We start from the raw sequence: 21751 nt of genomic DNA, 5'->3' as shown, positions 1-21751 counted from the left end.
GTTACTGCTGCAGAGAGTGTAATTAGAAAATATAATCACACAGGTATGGACCTCCAGGATTTATATTCCATGCTGAATGAAGTCTGTATGAAATACTGTACATGTGTGGTTGAGCACCAAGCAGAAGGTGTTTATGGCCTGGCTGTCTGTCAACCACCGCATGCAGGGGCACCAAGGGACACACTCCAGTTCACATCAATGCAATGGCACCGCACTGGCATAGAGTACTGTACGTGTGTGTGGCTGTGTGGATTTGTTGGGCAAGTGTGTGTTTTTGTTCCCAGGGGTGCGTTTGGAAATGTGCGTGCGTGTCAATGTGTCTGTGATTTTGTGTTTCCTCGCGAGGCTATGGCATCCTCAAGGGGCACATGTGCCAATGGTAACAGTTGACCTCATCCTATTATATCTTTCCAGTCTCAAATGCCATCCATTAAATTAGTCATTTCTCACCTCTTTACACTCTCTAAATTAGAACACCTCAAGTCCGAGCCCTCTGAACGTTCACTCCTGGAGGACCCGAAAGGTTCATCATGACCGCACGCAATGAGGCCTTTGATTAAAGGTTCAAATGTGGTTTCTGACAGATTTATTTCTCAAATAGTGTTTTTCTTCTGATGCTTGTTTCCATGTGTTTTACTCTGTCTTTATAAAGGGAAACTGATGGGCACCATCAGGATTCACCACCAGGATTCAAAAAAGATTCCTTAAGGTGAAATTAAAGCCTTGTAGTTCCACTCTCCGGTGCTCCATCTGTAGTGCACATGTCAACCAAACCCCTGAGTTCAACCCTACAGAACCCATAAACCTGTTGCCATAAACATTTGGTAAATCTTGCCTCCAGGTTTAGGATTGGGTAAAGGTTGAAATTGCCCTTGGGCACACATCTAAGATCAGTTTAACCTCTCAGACAACAACTATTCAACAACCATCCTCCTCCGATAAATAGATGAGAAGGTAAAGATATAGAGTAGTAGAGGACTGATAGGAGTGCGCAATTGAATTTGTAAACTTTTCCTTTTGATTAAATAGTGGATTCAAAATTATTAGAATCCAGTGTTTTGACTCAAGGACAAGTAGTATGAAACATTATTTTTATTGAGGTTACTGGAAAGGTTGGCCTCTAAAATTAAATATACAGTATCTACATTGATGTATTTCCCCGTCCCCTCACAAACTATTCATTATAAACAATGTTAACAGAAATCAGTTTCTGAGGAACAAAAGATTAACATTGATGAATCCTCTGAGTAGAGTTGTAGCCCCTGGGTTTGGATCATGACAAATAAGCTGAAACAAATCTAACCAGCCTGGTGGAGCTGAGGACAGGAACACCTCATGTCTCTTCTTACACAGCACCGTAGTGTTCTCAGTAAACCTGTGGAGAACAGAAAGATTATTCCACAGTGGCCCCCCAATTCCCAGCCTCTAAGGGTCTGTGAGCACACACACATACTGTCAGAGTGGATTTATCCCTCTTGGTGCCAATAAGTGAGATGAATATGACAGGATACTGGATTTATTTTTACATCCATAGGAAATGATCTTTTTTATCCTCAATATGGAAAAGGATGCAATATTTTGGCAAACCACTACTTGTCTCATTACATAACACAGAACTGTAGCTACATGCAAAGTTTAACACTTTGGGAAAAGGACCACACAGACAATATTGTGTTTATCCAATCAACTTTATTCTTATTGTAACATCTGCACTTCAGGGTACATTCAATCAAGGTTACATGTGTAAAAATATATATATATATATATATGTCATTTTAAATAGAAAAAAGGATGTGAAACAATACTGCATCAGTCATGAAAGTCTGTGGCATTTATAAAGGCTGAAGTAACTTTTTTCAACAGTATGAACGAGAAAGGTGCGTTACAGTTGGTGTAATGTGTGTGTTAATTTCTATATTCAGGGCAGTGTTAGTCACTATGGTTAATGTTGACCCTCGCAGTTTGAACACGGTTGAAATCATTGAAACATACAGTATTGCATGGCTAGATAATTCCCTCTAATGTGGACAGGTTGCTGTGAAAACAAGACCCATCAAAGCTAAAACATATGTGGCCAGTTTAAACCGGTTGCCATTGCATCAGTGCTGGTCGTGTATCTACAGTGTAACAGAGCGTCTGAGAGCCAAAAGCAGCCGGGGCCATGAAGTGTGTGTGTGTGTGTGTGTTAGACTGCTGTTGAGTGGCTGCATGGTCTCAACACTTAAATGATCCCCTGCTTCTTATAGAGGCTAGTTACGGGAGCGTCCTAATTATCTTTCTCACGTAAGCCTGCTTGGTTGCGGCCCGGCTTATTGACTGGGATCAACATGAGAGGGCGGAGCGGTACCTCTGGGGTCTCATCTCATGGTGGCACAGGTCGACTGCTTGCCCAAAACGAACGACCGGAGTGCAGAGCCAAGATGTGGCATGAACTGCCATCATTTCCTGAACATGTTCTGAGTTTGGGCCTTATGGCTGCTCTGTGTCTGGAGGGACCCGTTTAGAGGGCTGGGCTGAAGTATGGAGACAGAGTCATGGGGTTATGGGTTATGAACATGGCATCGCAAACAAGCGCGCACACACACCCAGGACCTAGGGTATAATCTCCACCTCATTCCCTTCTTCTCTCTTTCCGTTTCTCACACTCTCTTTCTTATATGTGTAAACTCTAGGAACAAGCGGGACTTTTTCCTCAGATGAACATGACTAAACTCTTCTGCCCAAAGTGTTACGGGCTCCAGACCTGCGATCAAACTGTACTGGCTGTGCTAACTGTACTCTGCATACTCATACAACCCCTTAGCAACATCTCCACAAATGGCTAAAGCCACTGACTAGGAAGTTAAGGATTGCACCTTTAAAGAGCAAAGGGTGAAGTCTCACTGACAAGGAAAGTGTGAATTTCTTCTCTTGTTATTATTGATTTCAACATATTGATTTGATCTTACATACTATCACAAGACAGCAGAGTCAGTCTCACATAGAAGGACAGGTTAAGTAGAATAGGCTTGTGTGAAGGTAATGTTATAGTATTGCAGTAACATCAAGCCCTCATCATATAAGTAAGACAAGAACGACAACATCTGTGCTGAGCTTGCTGGGCAGGGGGTGGTTGAGACCATAGCAGGGCAGAGCAAGGCTGGGCTGAACTGTGGTGAACTGTGTTGCTGGACACGGCCAGGGAGCGCTTTGTCGATTTGAGCTTGGCTGTGCTGGGCTGTGTTGTGATCGGCTGCTCTCAGAAGGAGTAGGGACCCACAATGATGGTGAGTCGTAGTAGGGAGCTGGAACGATAGTTCATGGCCATGTGATGGGTGACCATCTCCAGGTCCACCACGTGCTCTCTGGGGCCCGACAGAGGCTTGGTCATTACCAGCATGGCGCTTACATTGGTAGAACGCTGAGAAACAATGCAGTTTTAAGGAACGTAAAAATATGACATCTTTGTTCTGGTTTCCATTGTAGCTCAGTTCTGACTTACCCTGAGGAAGAACTCGCCAGCTTCATTGCCAGCTTTGATCCTGAAGGTATTGTGTGTGTTGGGATAGATGTTGGTGGCCTGGATCTGGAAGATGTCTGCTGGCACAGAACGTTCCGACTGGATACTCATGTATTTGAAGACGATAGATGGTGTGAGGCCCTGGCACTCAGTGGGCGATCGGCAGATACAGCGGCTGTAGAGAAAGCCACACAAACATGAAAGGAACCTAGAGCAAACCATAAGAAACACCAATAACGAGGAGCCCAGACACATTTTCTATTAAAAACCAACAAAAAAAAATAATTGACACAGACTTCTCAGATGTCCTGACGTAAGGCTCCTGGCAGGGGTTTCTGGGATAGCAGCGGAAGCCCCCGTAGTAGTTCCAGCAGGTCTCGTCTTCTTGGCAGTTATGTGACCCCGTCTCACACTCATTAATGTCTGGGGGAGGGAGAGGGAATCAGACTTACAGTCCCATAGCAGGTTACACATAAAAAGGTGCAGCAATGTTCTTTCGATTGGATTTTCTGTAGTAGCAGTAAGTTCTGCATGAGTGAGAGTTGGAGTTGGTTAGAGTCCTATAACCACAGAAATATGAAGGAAAACACAGGGAACCCTGCAGGAGTACAGAGGGCCAAACACGGTACCAGGGGAAGCCCCCTTGGTCCTGCAACCCAGTTCCAGGCTCTCTCAGTCTACAGCCACTCTGCCCCCACTCCAGGCCCACCAATTAAACCACCAAGCTATTTCTGGTCAAACAAGCTGGATTCAGCACAGAGAGCTCTTACTGACGGAGCACCCCGGATTCATGCTCCACGCTCCCTTCCAAAGACTGCACCTGACTGACCGAGGGGGAGAGGAAAAAATAACAGCCTTGCTCTTTGATGGAGCTTTCAAAAGTCAAAAGAAAAAAAGACTTAAGAACCAAAGTGAGGTACATAAATTCACAGGGGTGGCTTAGCAGGCGATACAGGGTTGCTGTGTTTGTGTTACCTAACCTCTGCATTCTTTCCATGACAGTTTGGTTGAGAGAATGCACCTTTATTCCACTATATATCTCCCTGGAGCGGAGATAGGGAGGGGAAGGGGTGATCAAATGCCACTTGGAGGAAAGGAAAGAGAGAGTTATGCCACCGATACCCTATATGACTTCAAAAGTTCTTGCATCGCGGCCCTCTCAAGTTTTTTGGCTTGTCAACGTAGTCGGTTATACACTAAACTATTTGGCACAGAGGGGGTGTCACACCTGCAATATTCTTCTAACCCTAACCCTTGGTGATTAGGTTTCAATTCCATGTTGTCACATGAAACCAAAAAATCTACTTCACTGTGAAGGTAAGTAACTTAAAACAAATGAAAATGGCACCTCAAGGTAGCCAGCGCATATTTTGTACAGTAAGTACTGTATATGGTCTGAAGGGAATATTCAACTTAACCAAAAGAAAACACCACTTTTGCCTAGTTACTAGAAGGAACTAATTGGCTATTGATTTCCATGCAACTGACCACTGGCGTGCCTGAGATATCAACCTTCTTGATATCTTCTGGATGTCTGGAATGCCTTTCTGCAGCCACAGATCATGTTCATGACTAGCTCACATAATAAAAGGGTTGGTGATGCGCCACGACTTCCAATCTTGCAAATCAGAGAGCCCAGTTTCAACAAAATCGACATCCGGCACCAGAGGAGTGAGTACACCTGAAATCTGAAGAGGACAGGAGGTGGAGGGTAGAAGAAAGTAAGGTGGTACCTTGACATAGCCTGGTTCCCTGGAGCTGGTAACCTTCTGGGCACTCACAGGTGTAGGCCCCTGGACTGTTGACACACTGGTACTGACACATGTAGCTGGAGAAGCTGCACTCGTCTATGTCTTCAGGAGTCACATGCACGTGTAAGAATAAACACACACATACAAATAATGAATGTCTTTGTTTATATGTGTCATATTGTGTGTTTGTGTGCGGGTGTGCGCTGACCTTGGCAGGTGACTGAATCATCTGCAAGCTCAAATCCATGGTCACACTGGCAGAGGAAGGAGCCCATGAGGTTGAAACACTGGTGCTGGCAAGGGCTGTTCACCTCACACTCATTCAAATCTGAAGGAGGAACAAATCAGTTGGTCTTCACACACATTGATCTCTAGCCATCCGTCAGTCTGCCTGTGAGTCTGTCAGTGTACACACCTGAACCTCTATACCCTTACCAGTTTGCCTGTCAGCCGGCCTATAAGTCTACACAAACCTAGACCTCCCTCTGTCCACCAGTCAGTGTGCCAGTAAGTGTCCACAACCCGAAACCACCAGTCAGTCTGCCAGTCAGCCGTGAGGAGGGTTCCCCATTCACCTTCTGACCGATTCAGTTGTTCTCAAGACATTCCTATTCCATTCCTCCAACACACTGCCCTATCACACATTGAATCAGTTGTGTGTGTGTGTGTGTGTGTGTGTGTTGGGGGGGGGATTGTGCATTGACGTCAACAGGAGATTCAGGTTGCACTTGCCAATCTCACATTGTGCAAGAGCCAAGCATAACCTTGCTGGGTACGTGTTGTTTTGTTCCTTAATCATTGCAATAGCAGTGGCCCCCTGCACCTTGTTGTGATGGAGCGATAAGAGGACAATGATTGTGAGGCCGGACACTGGGGAGCCTGCGTCCATGTGCCTGCACCTGCACCTCTGCCCTCCTTTCTGCCTTTCTTCCTCCTTCTCCTCCCCCCCCCCCCCCTCCCTCTCTGCCTCCCTCCTCAAGCCACCCCCAGGTGCTACGGTTTTAGCAACCTATTCAAACCATGAGGCAAGCAACGTGCGGATGTCCCCAACACGAAAACAAACTGAATTGACCAGTACACGTAGGCCTCTGCATAGAGAGGTCAGAGGTCATCTAAAGTATGGCTTCTATAGTCTTTTGTGACCCCCGATGTGATTGGGATTGTATTTGATCCACACACGCATGCACACACACAAATATCTGACTGGATGCAAACACACAGAGGTCTTGAACGTGACTTACCCACACAGCTATGGTTGTTACTGGCCAGCCGGTAACCTTGGTTGCATTCACAGTAGTAGGACCCATCAGTGTTGACACACCCATGCATGCAGGAATGGGAAAGAACACACTCGTCTCTGTCTGTGGGTGACAAAACATACACACATACACACACGTACAGGACGCACCGGAAACACACATGCACATGTACACAAACAAGGTATTCATGCACGCACACACACATCCACACACACACACATCGTAAAAATACAAACAAACAAAAAACAAAGGAAGGCACAAACAAAACAGCACAACCTTGCCAAGTATTCATGGAGGTTGGTCCCATTCCTGATTGTGGATTGGCTCACCCACACACTGGTCTTCACTCCTCTGGTAACCTTGCTGACACTGGCAGGTGAAGGAGCCCCTGGTGTTGTAGCAAGTCTGGTCTGGACCACAGGTGTGTACGCCTGTAGCACACTCATCTATGTCTGAAAGACACACACACACACACACACAACCACACTGCAAGTGTCAGTGCAAACAAATGATAGAGCAATGAGGACGGAAGGCTGCAATGCAAAGAGATTCATGTGCATGACACGCAGTATGTATGCAATGGACAGAGTCCTATACAGCCACACACATACACATTCATATGGCAGCTGATTAAAGGGAGAGAGAGAGCTCTTATCCAGAGTTGGGTGTGGTGGAGACTTCAGACTGATCCTATCTACTGCTAAAGGGACAGCAGTGAGTGAAAGGGACAACAAGTGTTTGTGTGTGTCTTTAAAAAGTTAGCAATAAAATACAGCTTAAGAGGTCATTGGATCTGTTAAGTGCTTTAACCCACAATAGCTCCTCTATATGCACACACTCCCCACATTTCCCCTACCTCTGTCTATTGCTCTGTCTCTCTCTCCCCCTCCCTCTCTCTCTCTCTCTCTCTCTCTCTCTCTCTCTCTCTCTCTCTCTCTCTCTCTCTCTCTCTCTCTCTCTCTCTCCTTCTGTCCTCCCCTGAGAGCATCAATAAGCAGGTGTTTGAAGTTACTGCGGAGCTTCTTTAGAACTCCTCCATAGTGAAGTGATGAGTCATTCCCCAACCCAAGAGCAGAACTTTTGTAGTCCTCACACAATTTCACTGTAACACTCACATTTCACCCTCACTTACTCTGTCCCAAACACACACGTATACATAGCCTCACACTCTATTTTCACACTCTCTCTCTCTCTTTCTCTATGATCATTGTGGCAATTAGTGTGTTTAGGCAATTAGGCAAAAAGAAATTGGGCAAGTGTGTGTAACTAAGGTTGTGAATACTGTAGCTGACCCCAAGCTCCACATTCAGCATATTTTTTAGTCTGAATTCGTACGACACATAAATACTGTGTAATACATCCTCTCGTTTGATCGATCAATCTCTCTTTAATTCATGGCTTGATAGCATGTTCTCTTAAGAAGGCATTACACTGTAACACATGATCAAACCCTCCTGCACCTCTCTCTCTCTCTCTTTCTCACACACACACACACACACACACACGAACACCCCCTCCCCCCTTGTATGCTCATACCCCCCTGGGCCCATCAGCAGTCCTACCGGGTGGTCTGAGCCTTCCTCATAATGCACATATCTCTGACAGCCAGTTGGTAACAACTTAACAGTGTGTCAGCTGCTTTGACACAAACATGCACCAAAAGGTGCCACACTGGGAGAGCTGGGAGATGCTGATGTCATGCTGTGATAGATACTCATTAGTTAATTACTGTAAACTACCTGCACACTGGTAGCTCCGGTTCTTAGTTCACGTTGGAGTGTTGGAGCAGGGCATACAATTTGTCCGCTCAAGAAATTCAGAGTATGGAAAAAGTCACAGACACACCCATTTTATTTCTTGTCAGCTCAGCTCCAATAAAAAGCACATGTGTTTAAAGAAACCCAATATTTCATTCACAGGAATATCTGGTGGCAATTGCTACCTTCTCTCTATAACTTATAAACCTTATACCCATAAAATATCCACCAAAGCAGCTTAGGGGGAAAAAACTATTTGTCTGTAAATCTCAGGGTAGAGTATATCAAAGTGTGCTTTCCCCTTTAATAAAACCCCCACTGATGACCACATAGTCACTTGACATCTTTGAAACATGTGTTTTTATTACAAAACCTATTTTAACGAGAGATGTGTTAAACAGGTTCTCTTTTCTCTGAGCTGTGACTTTTTTGTTGTCAGGACCACAGGTTACAGCTTCATAAAAAGCTCTCTTGGTGGTCATCATCTTAATGTGTGCGCGCGCGTGTGTCTGTGTGGCTGCACTGATATGTACAACCACTTCCGTTTCCTAATCTCTAACCTTGCTCCCACCCTGTTCTATGGGGAGATGAAAAGAAGGGGTGTATAGAGGAGTGGTAGATGGGGGGAGGGGGAGGGAAAAGGTGGAGGCTCTTTTTCGGAGGCCAAGTAGCTTTTCATCATCTCAAGGTTGATTTAAAAGGCACAGTGTGTATTTGATGTCAGACTTAAACTACTAGATTTTAAGGGAGATTTACTCTAAACGACTTGTGGGAGTTGGGGTTGCGGACGCTGGTGACCAATCAAAACGTGTGAGAGTATGTGTGTGTGGAGTGGCGTGAACCCTGTAACTACACTGCATGTGGTAACAGCAGTGTGTGTGTGTGTGCGTGTATGTGCATTTTGGCTCATGTGTGTGCGCCTACGCATATCTGTCCAAAACAGAGACCAAAATTGTTTGGCCATTTTTCAGAACAATGTGTTTTCTACTCCAGATTTATTCTGACATGATAGGGCTTGTTGTAATTATCCCTCCAGCGTATTTGGTCTTGTTTTCACTAAACCACCGCAATGGAAAGAAGGAGGCAGTCCAAAGAACAGCTTGAGTCATCTTTCTGTTAGCTTTGCTTTGGTTCTGATTATTGGATCATTCAAACTTCTGGGAAGGCATGGGGCAAACTGTTTGAAGTTAATGACCCATAAAATTTCACAACATCAACTTTATGAGGCTGTCATACACATCAGACCCTGAGGGGGGTATGGTGGGGGTGGGGGGGTTATTGAATCTGAAACACTTTAGCACAGCCTCTCCTCCCAAATACTCCAAGTTGTTTCATTTATAGATTTTCAAATGTGCTATAAAGTGACACAATTATCAGTGTCTTCAGAACAAGTAGGACGCATGAAGGATAATACAGTACAGTTAAAAAACGCGGAGCAATACATCCAGAGAAGCAAAAGTGCCATTTAGGCATTTACAAGTAGGAGGTGACTACACTGTCCATATTCAGTCTTGAAGCTGTAACTTGAATTACTTCAGAGGCACACACTTGTAATATGTTTCATGTCGGTTTGAACAGATTTGACTGTTTTGACTGTCAACATTTGCATAGAAAAGATTGTTTGACCAATCCAGCGTGTTTCAGTGTATGAGGGTTTGATAATCGTATTCTTCGAAGAGAAGCGTCGATGGATGGATGGATAGACCCATAGAGGTACAGAGTCTTGTCCAGATTAATGGACCTGAGATTTACAGCAGCGTCCCATGATGTAAGCGGAAAGATCAACACGCGTGAGCAGATCAGAGGAGGACACAGCTGGCCCTTGGACAGCCCCCGACCTCTGAGTGACTAATAACAGCAACATTAAACACTTACACACAGGAGGCACAACTTAGCTGTTTCCCCTCTCGTTCCTCCACACCAGCACTGAAGTGTGTGTGTGCGTGTGTGTGAAGGGGGGGGGGGGGGCGGTGGAAGACTTGAAATATGATTTTGCTCCACTGGGTATGGGAACAAGCCAAACCACATGCAATAACAGCACACTGTACAGAAATACTGCAGAAGCCAATGGGTGGCTACTAGCAGGACGGTTGAATGGGGCTGCACACAGGGTCATTTCATAAACTAATACAGGTCATACAGTTAATGAAGGTAAATTTATCTTGGATTAGCATCAACTACCATAAGAGGTTCCACAGAGAAAAATAAACGAATAATCTTTTTCTTTTTTTACATTCATACTGAAGTCCTACAATAGCAGTTGCTGTTTGAGGATTCAGTAGGTTAAACGTGAAGCCAGGTGAGTTATTGTTCATGTGTCTAACAGTGCTCTGGAGTACTGGAAATTGATAATGTAAAAAAGACAATGGCCGGCTTTCCCAGATTCGTTAAGAAGCTCTTAACACTGAAATCTTCTCAGGAACGCTCTAAGAGCGTTCTACAGCGCTCTTAAAACGTTCCTAAGAAGATCTTAGCGTTAACAGCTTCTTAACGAATCTGGGAAACCCGGCCAATATCTAAACATCAGCTGCTTATGTTGGTCTACTAGTCAAACTTGCCAGAGGCTTTAGTATACAGCCCAAAACATTTGTTTCATGTTTAAAAAATCTGTCCATCTACTGTACATTAGGAACACATACTGTACCTCTGTAGTTTTTTTCTCTATAAAAACAATGTTCATATCAGTGATGTTCTCCGTATCTGCTATGTTTTGGCGAAACAAACACTGATATCATCTTATCTGAAGGAATTTCCTGCAAAGTTATAAACACGTCTTATGGGCGAAATCCAATCCTCCATTTTTGGTATGTGCACGCTATGCACAAGTTGGTAGCTCTGTGGTGAACCACCACAGGAAGTTAATCTCTTTAAACACCGAATCTACCTCGTAATAGTAAAGATCAAAGAGGAAGCCTTGTGAACAGCAGTTTGTCTGGAAGTGGTTCCCTCTCTACATTCCTGCTGCTTACAGATCGATGTAATTCTCATCTGTCGAGGGAGTAAGTCCTCCCATCACAAGACGAAGAAGCCAACGGAAAAAACAAGCATGTCAAACATTCCAGAAATATTCCTCTCAAGTGAATTGCATCTTCATGGAAAAATGTAATTGCTCACACAAAGACCTGCACGGAAAACTATAGACGTTTGCCATCACCACAAGCTTAGGGGTCTTTAAATGACATATTTTAGATGTGTTCCGAGCATCAGCATGTGAACTGTATCCAAACAAACCGGAGAAGACTTTAGCCTCTAAGACGCCTGACAAATCAACATGACATGTACTGTCATGCTGCACTCCGTATTGACTGCAATTTTTAACTAAAAGAAAAAAGAAAAATTATTCAAGCAAATATCTATTTTTGCCTGAATAATCTAAATCTGAAACAGGTTATTTTATCAATGGTATAAACATTCTCAAATGAGAGATACAAATTAAAGTTTAATTGGAAGTGTCTGGAAATCAATACTGGAGGTTAGTTAATATCAACTCATACAATACATTGTTTTTCAACATGAAACTGGATACTTAGTTTTGTGTTTACACCATTGCTTGGATATACTGTCAGCCTATTAATATATATGCAGCGTTTTCCAAATGTATAAATACATGCTGTATATTGACCATTTATAAAAGCTTAACTTCCCCAACTTGAACTCAATAGCTGAGTATTTTCTTACAACAACAATACCCACATTTAGAACACTAAAAGTAATTTAAATCACTGCTTGGCCAACCTCCCAAGCTACCACTCTGTAACTTAGTATAGTAGTTCTGAAGTGTAAGTGGTTGCTGACTGTAATTTCAAATCATAAAATATCACCTCTATCCATCATCAGTTTTAATGATTGATTAGATTTCTTTAATAAATGACTCTTGTTGAAAGTGGAAAGTGACCTCACTGCTTGTGAAATAGAGAGTGACCTAATATACATACACAAGGGTACAACAAGCCATTTGTAGACATCTTTAGTGGTGTGGTATATTACAGTACCAGTTGGTGTGTGTGTGTGTGTTTTGAGGGTGGGGGTGGGGTCAGTCATGGAAAGGGAAAGCACATCATTAAGCTGTCATACATACAGTAACGTTAGTCAATACAGCTCTTGAGTAAGGCGATACATTGTGTCACTACAACAACACTGTGTTAGACTTCGTACAGAAGACAAACGACAAGTACATTTAAACTGAGAATGAACAAAGAAAACTGATTAAGGTATGTCTCACATGGTTGAAATCACAACAAACACACAATGTGGAAGCAAAAAGCACCAGTGCTACAGCACAACAAATATTCAGGGACCCTTGATAATCATTCTCCACATATGTAAGGTCATGAGCAACAAACCGCTGTATGGGATTTGTGTGTCCATGAGGAATCCACAGCTGGATGATGTTCCTCAACTGTTCCAATTATCTATAACTGTTTGTCAGGTCTTTATCCTCCCCTCTGCCCTCCTGACTCCACACTCGCGATTTCCTCTGCAGAGCGGTGAGTAAGTGCTGAGTAAGCATGATGTATGCACTATTTGATACACTGAGGTTTCTTCTCAACTGAAGACACATGGAGAGGAAAGGAGACCCCAGCATTAGCAGACTAAGCATGTGAGACCACTAAGCAGCCACAGCAGAAAACAGACAATTCCCTCTTCAAGGAAGACAACCGCCTCATTTAATCAAGTGAGGTGCATGAGGCTTGGTGGATGTCCTGCCCATGCATGCCCATTGCTTGTGCTACTATTGTAGCAACACCTAGTGGTACTGTCCGGGTTTATTTATTTCAGTTTGTTCTGGATTTTTTCCGGACTCTTGCCATAGCTTCACTTTAATGCCAAAGTATTTCAAACTGCAGACATGTTAGTACAAGCTCTAAAATCTTTTCTCACAGCACTTATCCACTGAACAACAAAGTCACTTCATACTGTTTGGGGGCCAGTAGCACCAGTACAGTTCTGTTTCCATTATCCAGGGTCTTTGAGGACTTTTGATTTACAGCGAAGAGCAAACCATTGACGTTGTCCAAAACAAAAGTACTTTTTATGTTATAAAACAAGATGTAGGTTAAAACTCAGATGCAACATATTGATTTCAAGAATCAAGATTGACAAACAAGCTAGCTGTTACTGCTGAGATTGACCGTTATTTGGCCAGATGAACACATTCTGAAAGTGTAAAGTGACTGAGTGTCAGTTGGTTAGAAAGAAATAGATATTTATCAACTTCTGATATCCCGTGAGCATACTGGTTCACGAGCTATTCACAGGAGACACTTCACATAACCTCTCCCTAGTGTTCCCTAAGCCCAATAGCAAGTTGTGCCAAGGAGGAGCCCACAAGCATAGCCAGTGTTAGTGTCTGCAGGACAAATGTTCTCCAGAAGGACTTATTCGCCCCTGGTCTAGCACTATTCAAGTAAAGGACAGACTCGACAGCTCCAACTCACTTTATGAATGACTTCCCTGAGACATGCAAGAAGTACATAAGGACACACACACAAATAAAAGGGAATTCATTTTTCACACCCCTAGAGGGTTGGGGTTAGCTCAGGTACAGTGTGTGAAGAAATTTACTGCGATGAGTTCTGGTTTGTGTTGAAATCTGGGGGACAGAAAATAAAGTTACAAAACTGTGTATACTTCCCACATGTGCATTTCTAAGCCTCGCATACATCAACTGGATTGAACCACACTAAGGAACATAAGTTGCAACATGCACCTGCTAATACAGAAACAGCTGACTTCATGCTGCAACTTTATGTTCACCTTCCTGCCAACTCCCAAACAAGCACAATGAGGCAGCTAAACATAATTTATATCCCTACATTGTTCCCTAGAAATTAAGTCTGACTTGAAATAATGCCTTCTAGTAACTTCTTCTTGAAGCTAAAGCCGGCCAAACTTTGCGACTGAACATAGATCAGGTGTGTTGGTACCTGCCCAAGTTCTACTGTAGGTGTCAGCATCAGTGCAGAAAGCTTTACCTCCCATGGAGTGCTAAAAACCGGATGAAAAGATCCTTCAGTGTAGCTTAGGCCTCAGTGGGACCTGCATACTTACGTCAACCTCTGTGTGCCTGTTGCCGTTTACAAAAGGCTCATCATAACACAAATGGGATTTACTTTTCCATTCACAATGTAAGTCTCTGGTAAGAGAACTGTTCACTGAACAATGTGAAGGTAATGATCTGTAATGATGTTGTCCTAGTACAAATCTCTTCCAAGGACTTAGACATCAGTAATCTTTACAGTTCACAATGGAATCCAGTCCAACATCTTGCAGATGCATCTAGCAACATTGGAGGCAAGAGTAAATGGTGACTCTAATTCAGGAGGAGATAGCATTAATAAAATTTTCATCTGTGATTTAGGTATGCTGGGCTGTTATAGTACTTTCATGTTAAAATAAATTGGCCAACAAGACTATTCCTAGCAAAGGCTTTGTTGAATCTTGGAAATCAGGAAAAGGTTTGTATTACTTTTGAGCAGGCAATGTACAGTGGCATACCTCTTGGAGTTCAGTGCTGGCTAGCTACGTCATAGACGGTGGTAAAGGTGGGATGCTATCCCTCATTGGAAACTGTTATCACACTGTCTCTTAAACAGACTGCACCTACAAAGTTGCACTTAGATATGATGTTATTGCAAACGAGGTGGATTGCTCAAACTCACTTCTCAGTATAAATACCGGCGATCGAATTGCTATCTTAAAACACTTAGTGCGATGTTGTAAACTGACCAGACTCAGGATCCAAGTGCAGAGGGTTTATTATGACCAGGGTAGTCCAGGAACAGGCAGTAGTCGATACAGAGGCACAATAGGGGCAATAGAGGCTATCCAAAAACGTGGTCAGAAGACAGGCAAATGGTTGATCACAGAAATGTGCAAAACGGAATGTAACAAGTTCAGACTGACTGTTTAAGAAAAGAGTAAGACTTTGCAAAGAAACTAGGAAACACTGGGGTTTAAATAGCAAACTAAAAGGGGTCAAACAAGCAACAAGTGAAATCAATTAACTCAAAACTCAGGGGAAGCAGAGCGCAGCCTCCTTGCAGGCTGCGATGAGTACGTAGGCATGACAGATGTCTATGAAAGGTGGTTGTTGAGGATCAGTGGGTCAGAGGACCGTAGTTTGATCTCCCCAGTGGCCAAGTGAGGAAGGAAGCAATACTGAGAAGCAATACAATTTTTATTGTTGCGCTGCCCTTTATCGGGACAGAACTGCAGAGTACAAAAGGGTGCAGTTGCTAGGCCAAAATGTCTCAACAGCAGAGATGTGCACAGGTATGGGCTATTGTTGCCCGGGCAACAGCCCGTTTGCCCTGATTGGCTGATCTGCCCCTCTGGAGTGGGAAAACCCTTCCACTTTCATGTGACTTTTTGCAGTAATGGAGATAATAGGTGTGTTCGACTTCATGCAGCGCCGGCGTCGCCTGCAGCTGCCTGCAGCCGCCTGCAGCCCAGCTGACTTGAAGCAGCCAATGACATTCTCAGCTTCAAGGCAGCCGGCTGCAGCCGTCTCTCTGCGCCGCCGTCGCTGCATGAAGTCAAACACACCTAATGATAAATGCCCTGTGCTTTTTTTGAGCTTGTATGAGAAAGAAAGTGACCGTGGTGGAGGGGGGGGGTTAGAGAAATATCCCCCACCAAATGTCTGTGCATGTCCCTATTGCTCCAAAGGAAATGTTGAAGTATAGAAGTCAGCATTTAATGTTTGGAATTGGAACAATTCAAATTTGAAGACAAAAAATGCTGAATCATTGTATTGGCACAGCCTTCTAAAAGCAAGTCTGGGTCTGTTAAAAATACTATTTGTTTTTTTTAAGTCTAGATGTGACCACATTAAGTTACATTAAGTAACGGTCTGCCAGCTTTGTACAGCTAATGGTGTTTTCTGTACTATGTTAGTAATGTTAGCGATAACATCATTAATGCTACAAACTATAACAAAAACATTAAGCACTACTGAATCAGGTAAAAGGTAGTACAACAATAATGTATTCATTTAGCAGGAAATTCCTCCAAAGCAACATACGTTGAACCTGCATCCATTGATCTGTAGTCAAGCGCTTTACCACTGTCATCTACCCAAAATACTTGTTTTAACTATACCATATGTTACCAATAATTTCACAGCTCTCTCATACTATTTCTGCATGTTCAACTGATGAACACAAAGGTGGGAACTGGGATTGGGTAGGATTTCATTTGACAACCATAAACCTATGATGCACCATGACAAAGCCTAAAATGTTGATGTTGGTATACTGCTATACTGGAGTTTCATTCAACTCATGCAGTAATGCACCATATATATTTTCCGCAGGTGACCAAATAGGCATATTTCCGTCACCAAACCCCTCACCCTGATGATGCAGTATTTTTCACCACCAGGCCTAATGCCGAATGCTAATTGGCGCGAGATGCTCTTAACCTATTACATTCCTTTCTATTCTCTCCTGTTTCTGTTCTCTCTCTCTTTTCCCCTCTCGCTTACTGTTACTCGCTCTGCTGTTTGCTACTGCAGCAGCACTGTTGGACACCCGCAACAGGAGTAATGTTCATGTTTTGAGAGGAAGTTGAACACCGGCCAAAAACATCACACTGCGAGCAACCTGAGAGCTCAGGAAACCTGACATCACAGAGAGAAAAACTGAGTGGCGTTCAACACTCACAGCAGCTACAGCACGCATGGTTTAACTGCTGTTCCCTGTTCAAGAGGTAGACAGACTTTGAATGGTTCACATTTAAAGTGAGCATGCTTCAACTGCTTAAACACCCATCTAGTAGTTAGAACTTATGTTATACGTTATCATGGGATGCTTTCCCAAATTTTCTATGTCCCAGTTAATAAGCAGTTCACAAGGAATAGGAGGGTCAGATATAGAGGTGGGGGGGGATACCTCTGCAGAAGTTCTGGTCGTCCGGTGTGAAGCCGGGAGCACAGCGCACGGTTCGAGAACCTGTGCCGACCCCACCGCGGCCAGGCAGGACCCGGGGGGGCTGGAGTCTTGTGGGCGGGACTTGAGGGACTGGTGGGATGGGTTCTGCAGCGCGGAACTGGTCATCGTTGCTGACAAAGATTTGAGCATTCTGGGGTAGGCAGAGGTAACCGCCGAAGTGATTGATGCACTTCATTCCTCCTTTACAGGCATCATTTACCAGTGCACACTCGTCAATATCTTGAGAGAGGGCAAGGGACGGAGATATATATAGAGAGAAATAGATAGATAGGGTGAAAGAAAGGGAGAGAGACAGAAATAGAAAGATAGGGAGATAGAAAGAGGGAGATAGAAAGAGAGAGAAGGAGATAAATATTATTTCCAGGCTCCAAATGTACACACTAACTTCAGACATAACTGCCTTTCATAAACAGAGTAGGATGTATCACTACTTAGTACTGTTTCAAATTGTACAGTACTTCCATATGTCTTACCCTTGCACACCTGTCGAACAGGGTCAAACTCATATCCATCTGTGCACTGGGAAAAAGAGAGTATAAAAGACCATTCAATAATTTATTTTTCACCCATTTACTTTGTGATAAAAAAATCGAATTGATTCATCTCTTCTTCTGTGACATCATGAGAAATACCTGTACATTTTTACATACTCCTGAATATGATTGAGTATGTTAAAACCTATTTGTTTCATTGATAATCAAGCAAGGTGCAGACATGCACGATGTGGTCAACTTACTGTGTAGGTGATTGGCTCCTCCACGTCCTGCGAGAGGACATGGGTGAAGACGGCACAGAGACACACGCAGATCCCCAGCATAGCGTCGAAACGACGAGTCTGAACTAAGAGAGTTACCTACCGAGGTAGCCACGGGGGAACAAAATGGATTAAGAAGAAGCGATCATTTTTCCTTGACAGGCTACACGTTTTAATACCCGTTATTACATCACTGATGGAATTGCTGAGCGAGTGCGAACATCTCCCGCTAATGGCGCGTTGTTTGTGTTGGCACCGCTCCAACTAACTCCTCTGAGTGTTTTTCTCGTGTTTTTTCCAAACGGATCTGGCGCGTAATGCTCGTAAAGATGATCATGCATTGTCTATGGATAATTCATGGTTTAACGTTTTAATAATTAGTGCTGAATTTTATGTATACATTTGAGTAGATCAAAGAAATGTTTTCAGAGGTTCCTGATTAAGACCCGTTATCCCGTTATCGTTGTCGCATCACTCCGGTGCCTCACCTGCGGTTGCCAGCCTAACCTTGGAGACATAAGTCGTCTCGCAACCATACCTGGTCTTACCTGCAGTATCTGTGTAACCTGTTGATGTAGACTCCTTTTCCAAATATAACAGCAGCTACTTTAGGATGCGCGGCCGGGTCCAGAGCGTGTGATGTGTTTGGAGAGACTGGTTGGTGTGCAACACTTCTGGCGAACATGCGGTTCTCGTGGAATGTTGGGGGCGGTGTCCCGGACAGGTTGCTCTGGGGGCACAGCGAAATCCTTGCACTGGTCTGAGGACTGATGGGATGCAGCGGTCTGGATGATGCTGTAGAGTGGCTCCCTCTATAGGCAAACTGTGGCACTACAGATAAAGTTTGACGAAATCTATTTTCCCAAATGAAATTAGCAGAATGGTTGAAGTCAGCGGTTGTTGACTTGGTACACTGATGGTGAGATACATTTCTTCAAAGAGATGTCCTGTATCTGCAATAAATGTTATGAGAGAAACATCTCCCACGTGACGTGGCCATGAATCTCCATAAAGTTGTGGGTTCTGCAAATCGTAACAGGCGTGTGGAGGATCTCTGTAATTCCCCTTATTTCTGAGGAGCAGGTGGTGAATCACATCATCTGTTAAAGACCTCTGTCAGCACCCAGTACATTAGCCTCTAATGCGTCTCCTGGTGTTTACAAGATGCCTGTGCTTCAGAAACATCTGCCGGACTTGGCAAGTGCTACTGCATTTCCCATGGGTGAACAGAGAAAATCTGTGTGTGTGTGTTTCTGTGTGTGTGTGTGTGTGCGTGCGTGCATCAGTTTGCCAATGCACCGTTATTGGTCCCATCTAACCGTCCCCCAGGAATGGTCTGAATGACATACAATTGTAGAAGTATATTTTCCTGTCTGCATAAAAATACAAACCCATTGTCCTTGTGTAAAAGTACTGCAAAATGTGTTCTTGATCCATTACAAATATGTACCTTGTTTTTTTACAATGAAGATGAAATAATGTGTAAGATAAGACAAGACACTTGCATTACATTGATATATATTACTCTTTTATCCAAAGCAATATCCAAATGTATAGTGTAGGAGATAATGACTTGACACAACAGCAATCTGTGTTAATAGAGGAAGTACAACAACATCAGATAAAACCAAGTAGGTTTAATGTTGCACACACAACATAACGAAACAAGTTATAAAACCAGAATACTAAATGGATTAACTGAACAAAAACAGGTAAATGGTTTGTTGTGATTTGCTTTTGAGATAGGAAGATTATTTTCATTGGCAAGCTGTCGAGCAGATATCACAATGAAGCCACAAATGGTCTTGATGAATCAAAGGTGCTCTGACGTACTCCATGGAGATTCATTGGTAAATTTATACAAGATTGACGCAAGAACGGAGGAGACAAAAAGCTTTACTGCAGGCGAAAGGTGATACAGTTGGTGATGCCACATTGACGTCCATAATTTTGTGTATTCTACAGTTATGTGCTTCCAAACATATAGCTGTTCTGAAAAGACAGGTTTATCCCATAATTTATTTGATTTATTCAAACACAATACAAACACAAGAAAATATCACATATGACCTCATACTATCTATGGTCATTTCAGATACAATATATTCTGTTTGTGGAACCGCAACTGACAGTAAAATAGATTCAACTTTGAGGTATGAGATGACGTTTTTTGTTAGTTTTTTTGTAATTGATTGCTTGACTGCTTGATTGTAACTTGGTATAGTAAATAATTTGTCTTTTGCTGAGACTGCTGATTATAATTGTTGTGTGTCACTGCACGATCAAAACAAGCAAATCGAGTACATTGTAAAATGTGTCATTTTTATTTCTCATTCACAATGATTACAGGGCCAAACATGCCGGTTTACCTTTCACATTAATTGTGTAAACATACATAGTGGATCATAGTCTTGCCTTGTCAAATAAAAATATAGGATATAAATGAATCTGATGATCTTTCGATGCTGACGGCATTGCATCAAGTACTGTTGGCCATTCAGCATCAGCCAATCAGTTCCTGATGCAGTATCGTCCACATCAGAAAGCTTTGCCTTCACCCAACTTACCAGTGCAGGGTAACAGCCAGTCAATCTCCATATGTCGAAAGAAACACCACCAAAAACAATAATTGCAGCCTACCCCTAAACTTTATATCCACCAGGGACATCCTATAACAGAATATATAAGAGGAGATCAATCTCAATTAGTAATACCTCCTTTGCAGTCCACATCTCAAAACAATACCTGTAGATCAGCATGTTTGCAAGCCAAGATGGCAAGGGTGGGGCACTTGCATTGACGAATTCATGCAAATTTAAAATAGGCATGCATTATGAACGAGGAGATGGCAGGGTGTGGGGGTATGGGGGGTGGGGAGGGGGATACTTCAAAGGACCAGGGAGAAAATGGAGCAAAAGGATTTCTTTCTGTCCAGAGGAGGGGACGTGGAAAGGAGGACGAGCAAAACAGGGAGTGTGACTTTGAGGTGAGCTTATGTAATCGCAGTGACATCTTCATTGAGAGACCATCTCTACTGGGGGCGCTGAGGGGTATCGTAGATGGAGGCTGGTGGATAGACGAGAGCGGACCAGGGAGAGCCGTCGAAGCACTGCGTTTAGCATAATCCCAGAGGCCATTGTGAGAGGAGCTAGTGAACGACTCACAGTTGCCAGCTGAGATTTCACCAAAGCGCAGCAGATCATGAAGAGAGGGCGGGAGGGAAGGAGAGGGAGCAACATGAAGGGCAGTCTGGAGGTGTGGGGAAGAGAGACAGAGAGGAGGAGGCAAAGGAAGGGAGGAGCATGGGAAAGAGGGAGAAAGAATAGAGGGAGTGAAGGAGGAAGAATGATAAGTAGGCTTTTAGAGGTTACTCTGTCACGAAGTTATGGGTGCAGTGAGTCACAACGTGTTCAAGGGAGGAGAAAAGATGGAGGCTTGGAAGGTTTTGGGGTGAAACAAGGACGGTGCTTAAGGATAACGAGCACCAAGGCTTTCCACTGGGTGGACTGCACCTGCCGTTGGGGACAGGCTTAATACAGGTTCTATCCGGTCACACAATCAATGGCGTCTCCGATTCCAGACATTGGCCAGGGATGATAAAAGACATCAACATATCATTTATTTTGCTTTTTCGTCAACTAATCTGGCATAGATAAAGCATGTTATTGTGTCATTATCCTTTGATAGCAGCCCAGAATGTGGCAGAAGCCATGTGGTAGTAGGAACTGCTAGTCCGAGTATACTGTGTTTTGTATGATGACATCATTACAGTAGGAA

At 43.5% G+C, this 21751-nt stretch overlaps 1 protein-coding gene across 1 annotated transcript; it reads right to left on the bottom strand.

Moving 5' to 3' along the window:
* Window positions 1-1669: 1669 nt before the first annotated feature.
* efemp1 (EGF containing fibulin extracellular matrix protein 1) lies at window positions 1670-18709 on the bottom strand. Its single transcript, XM_047029476.1, has 11 exons — window positions 18523-18709; window positions 17957-18073; window positions 17694-17739; window positions 17161-17439; window positions 6839-6961; window positions 6492-6611; window positions 5459-5578; window positions 5233-5352; window positions 3796-3922; window positions 3482-3674; window positions 1670-3400 (listed from the first exon to the last, which is right to left on the bottom strand). Exons 2-11 carry the CDS (start codon window positions 18035-18037, stop codon window positions 3239-3241), a joined length of 1371 nt encoding a protein of 456 aa, XP_046885432.1. The 5' UTR covers window positions 18038-18073; window positions 18523-18709; the 3' UTR covers window positions 1670-3238.
* Between the last annotated feature and the right edge of the window lie 3042 nt (window positions 18710-21751).

The sequence above is a fragment of the Hypomesus transpacificus genome, chromosome 11 (genome assembly GCF_021917145.1).
Source record: "Hypomesus transpacificus isolate Combined female chromosome 11, fHypTra1, whole genome shotgun sequence".
Taxonomy (NCBI): domain Eukaryota; kingdom Metazoa; phylum Chordata; class Actinopteri; order Osmeriformes; family Osmeridae; genus Hypomesus; species Hypomesus transpacificus.
Note: the sequence above shows the minus strand (reverse complement) of the source record. Positions and strands in the feature narration are given on the sequence as shown.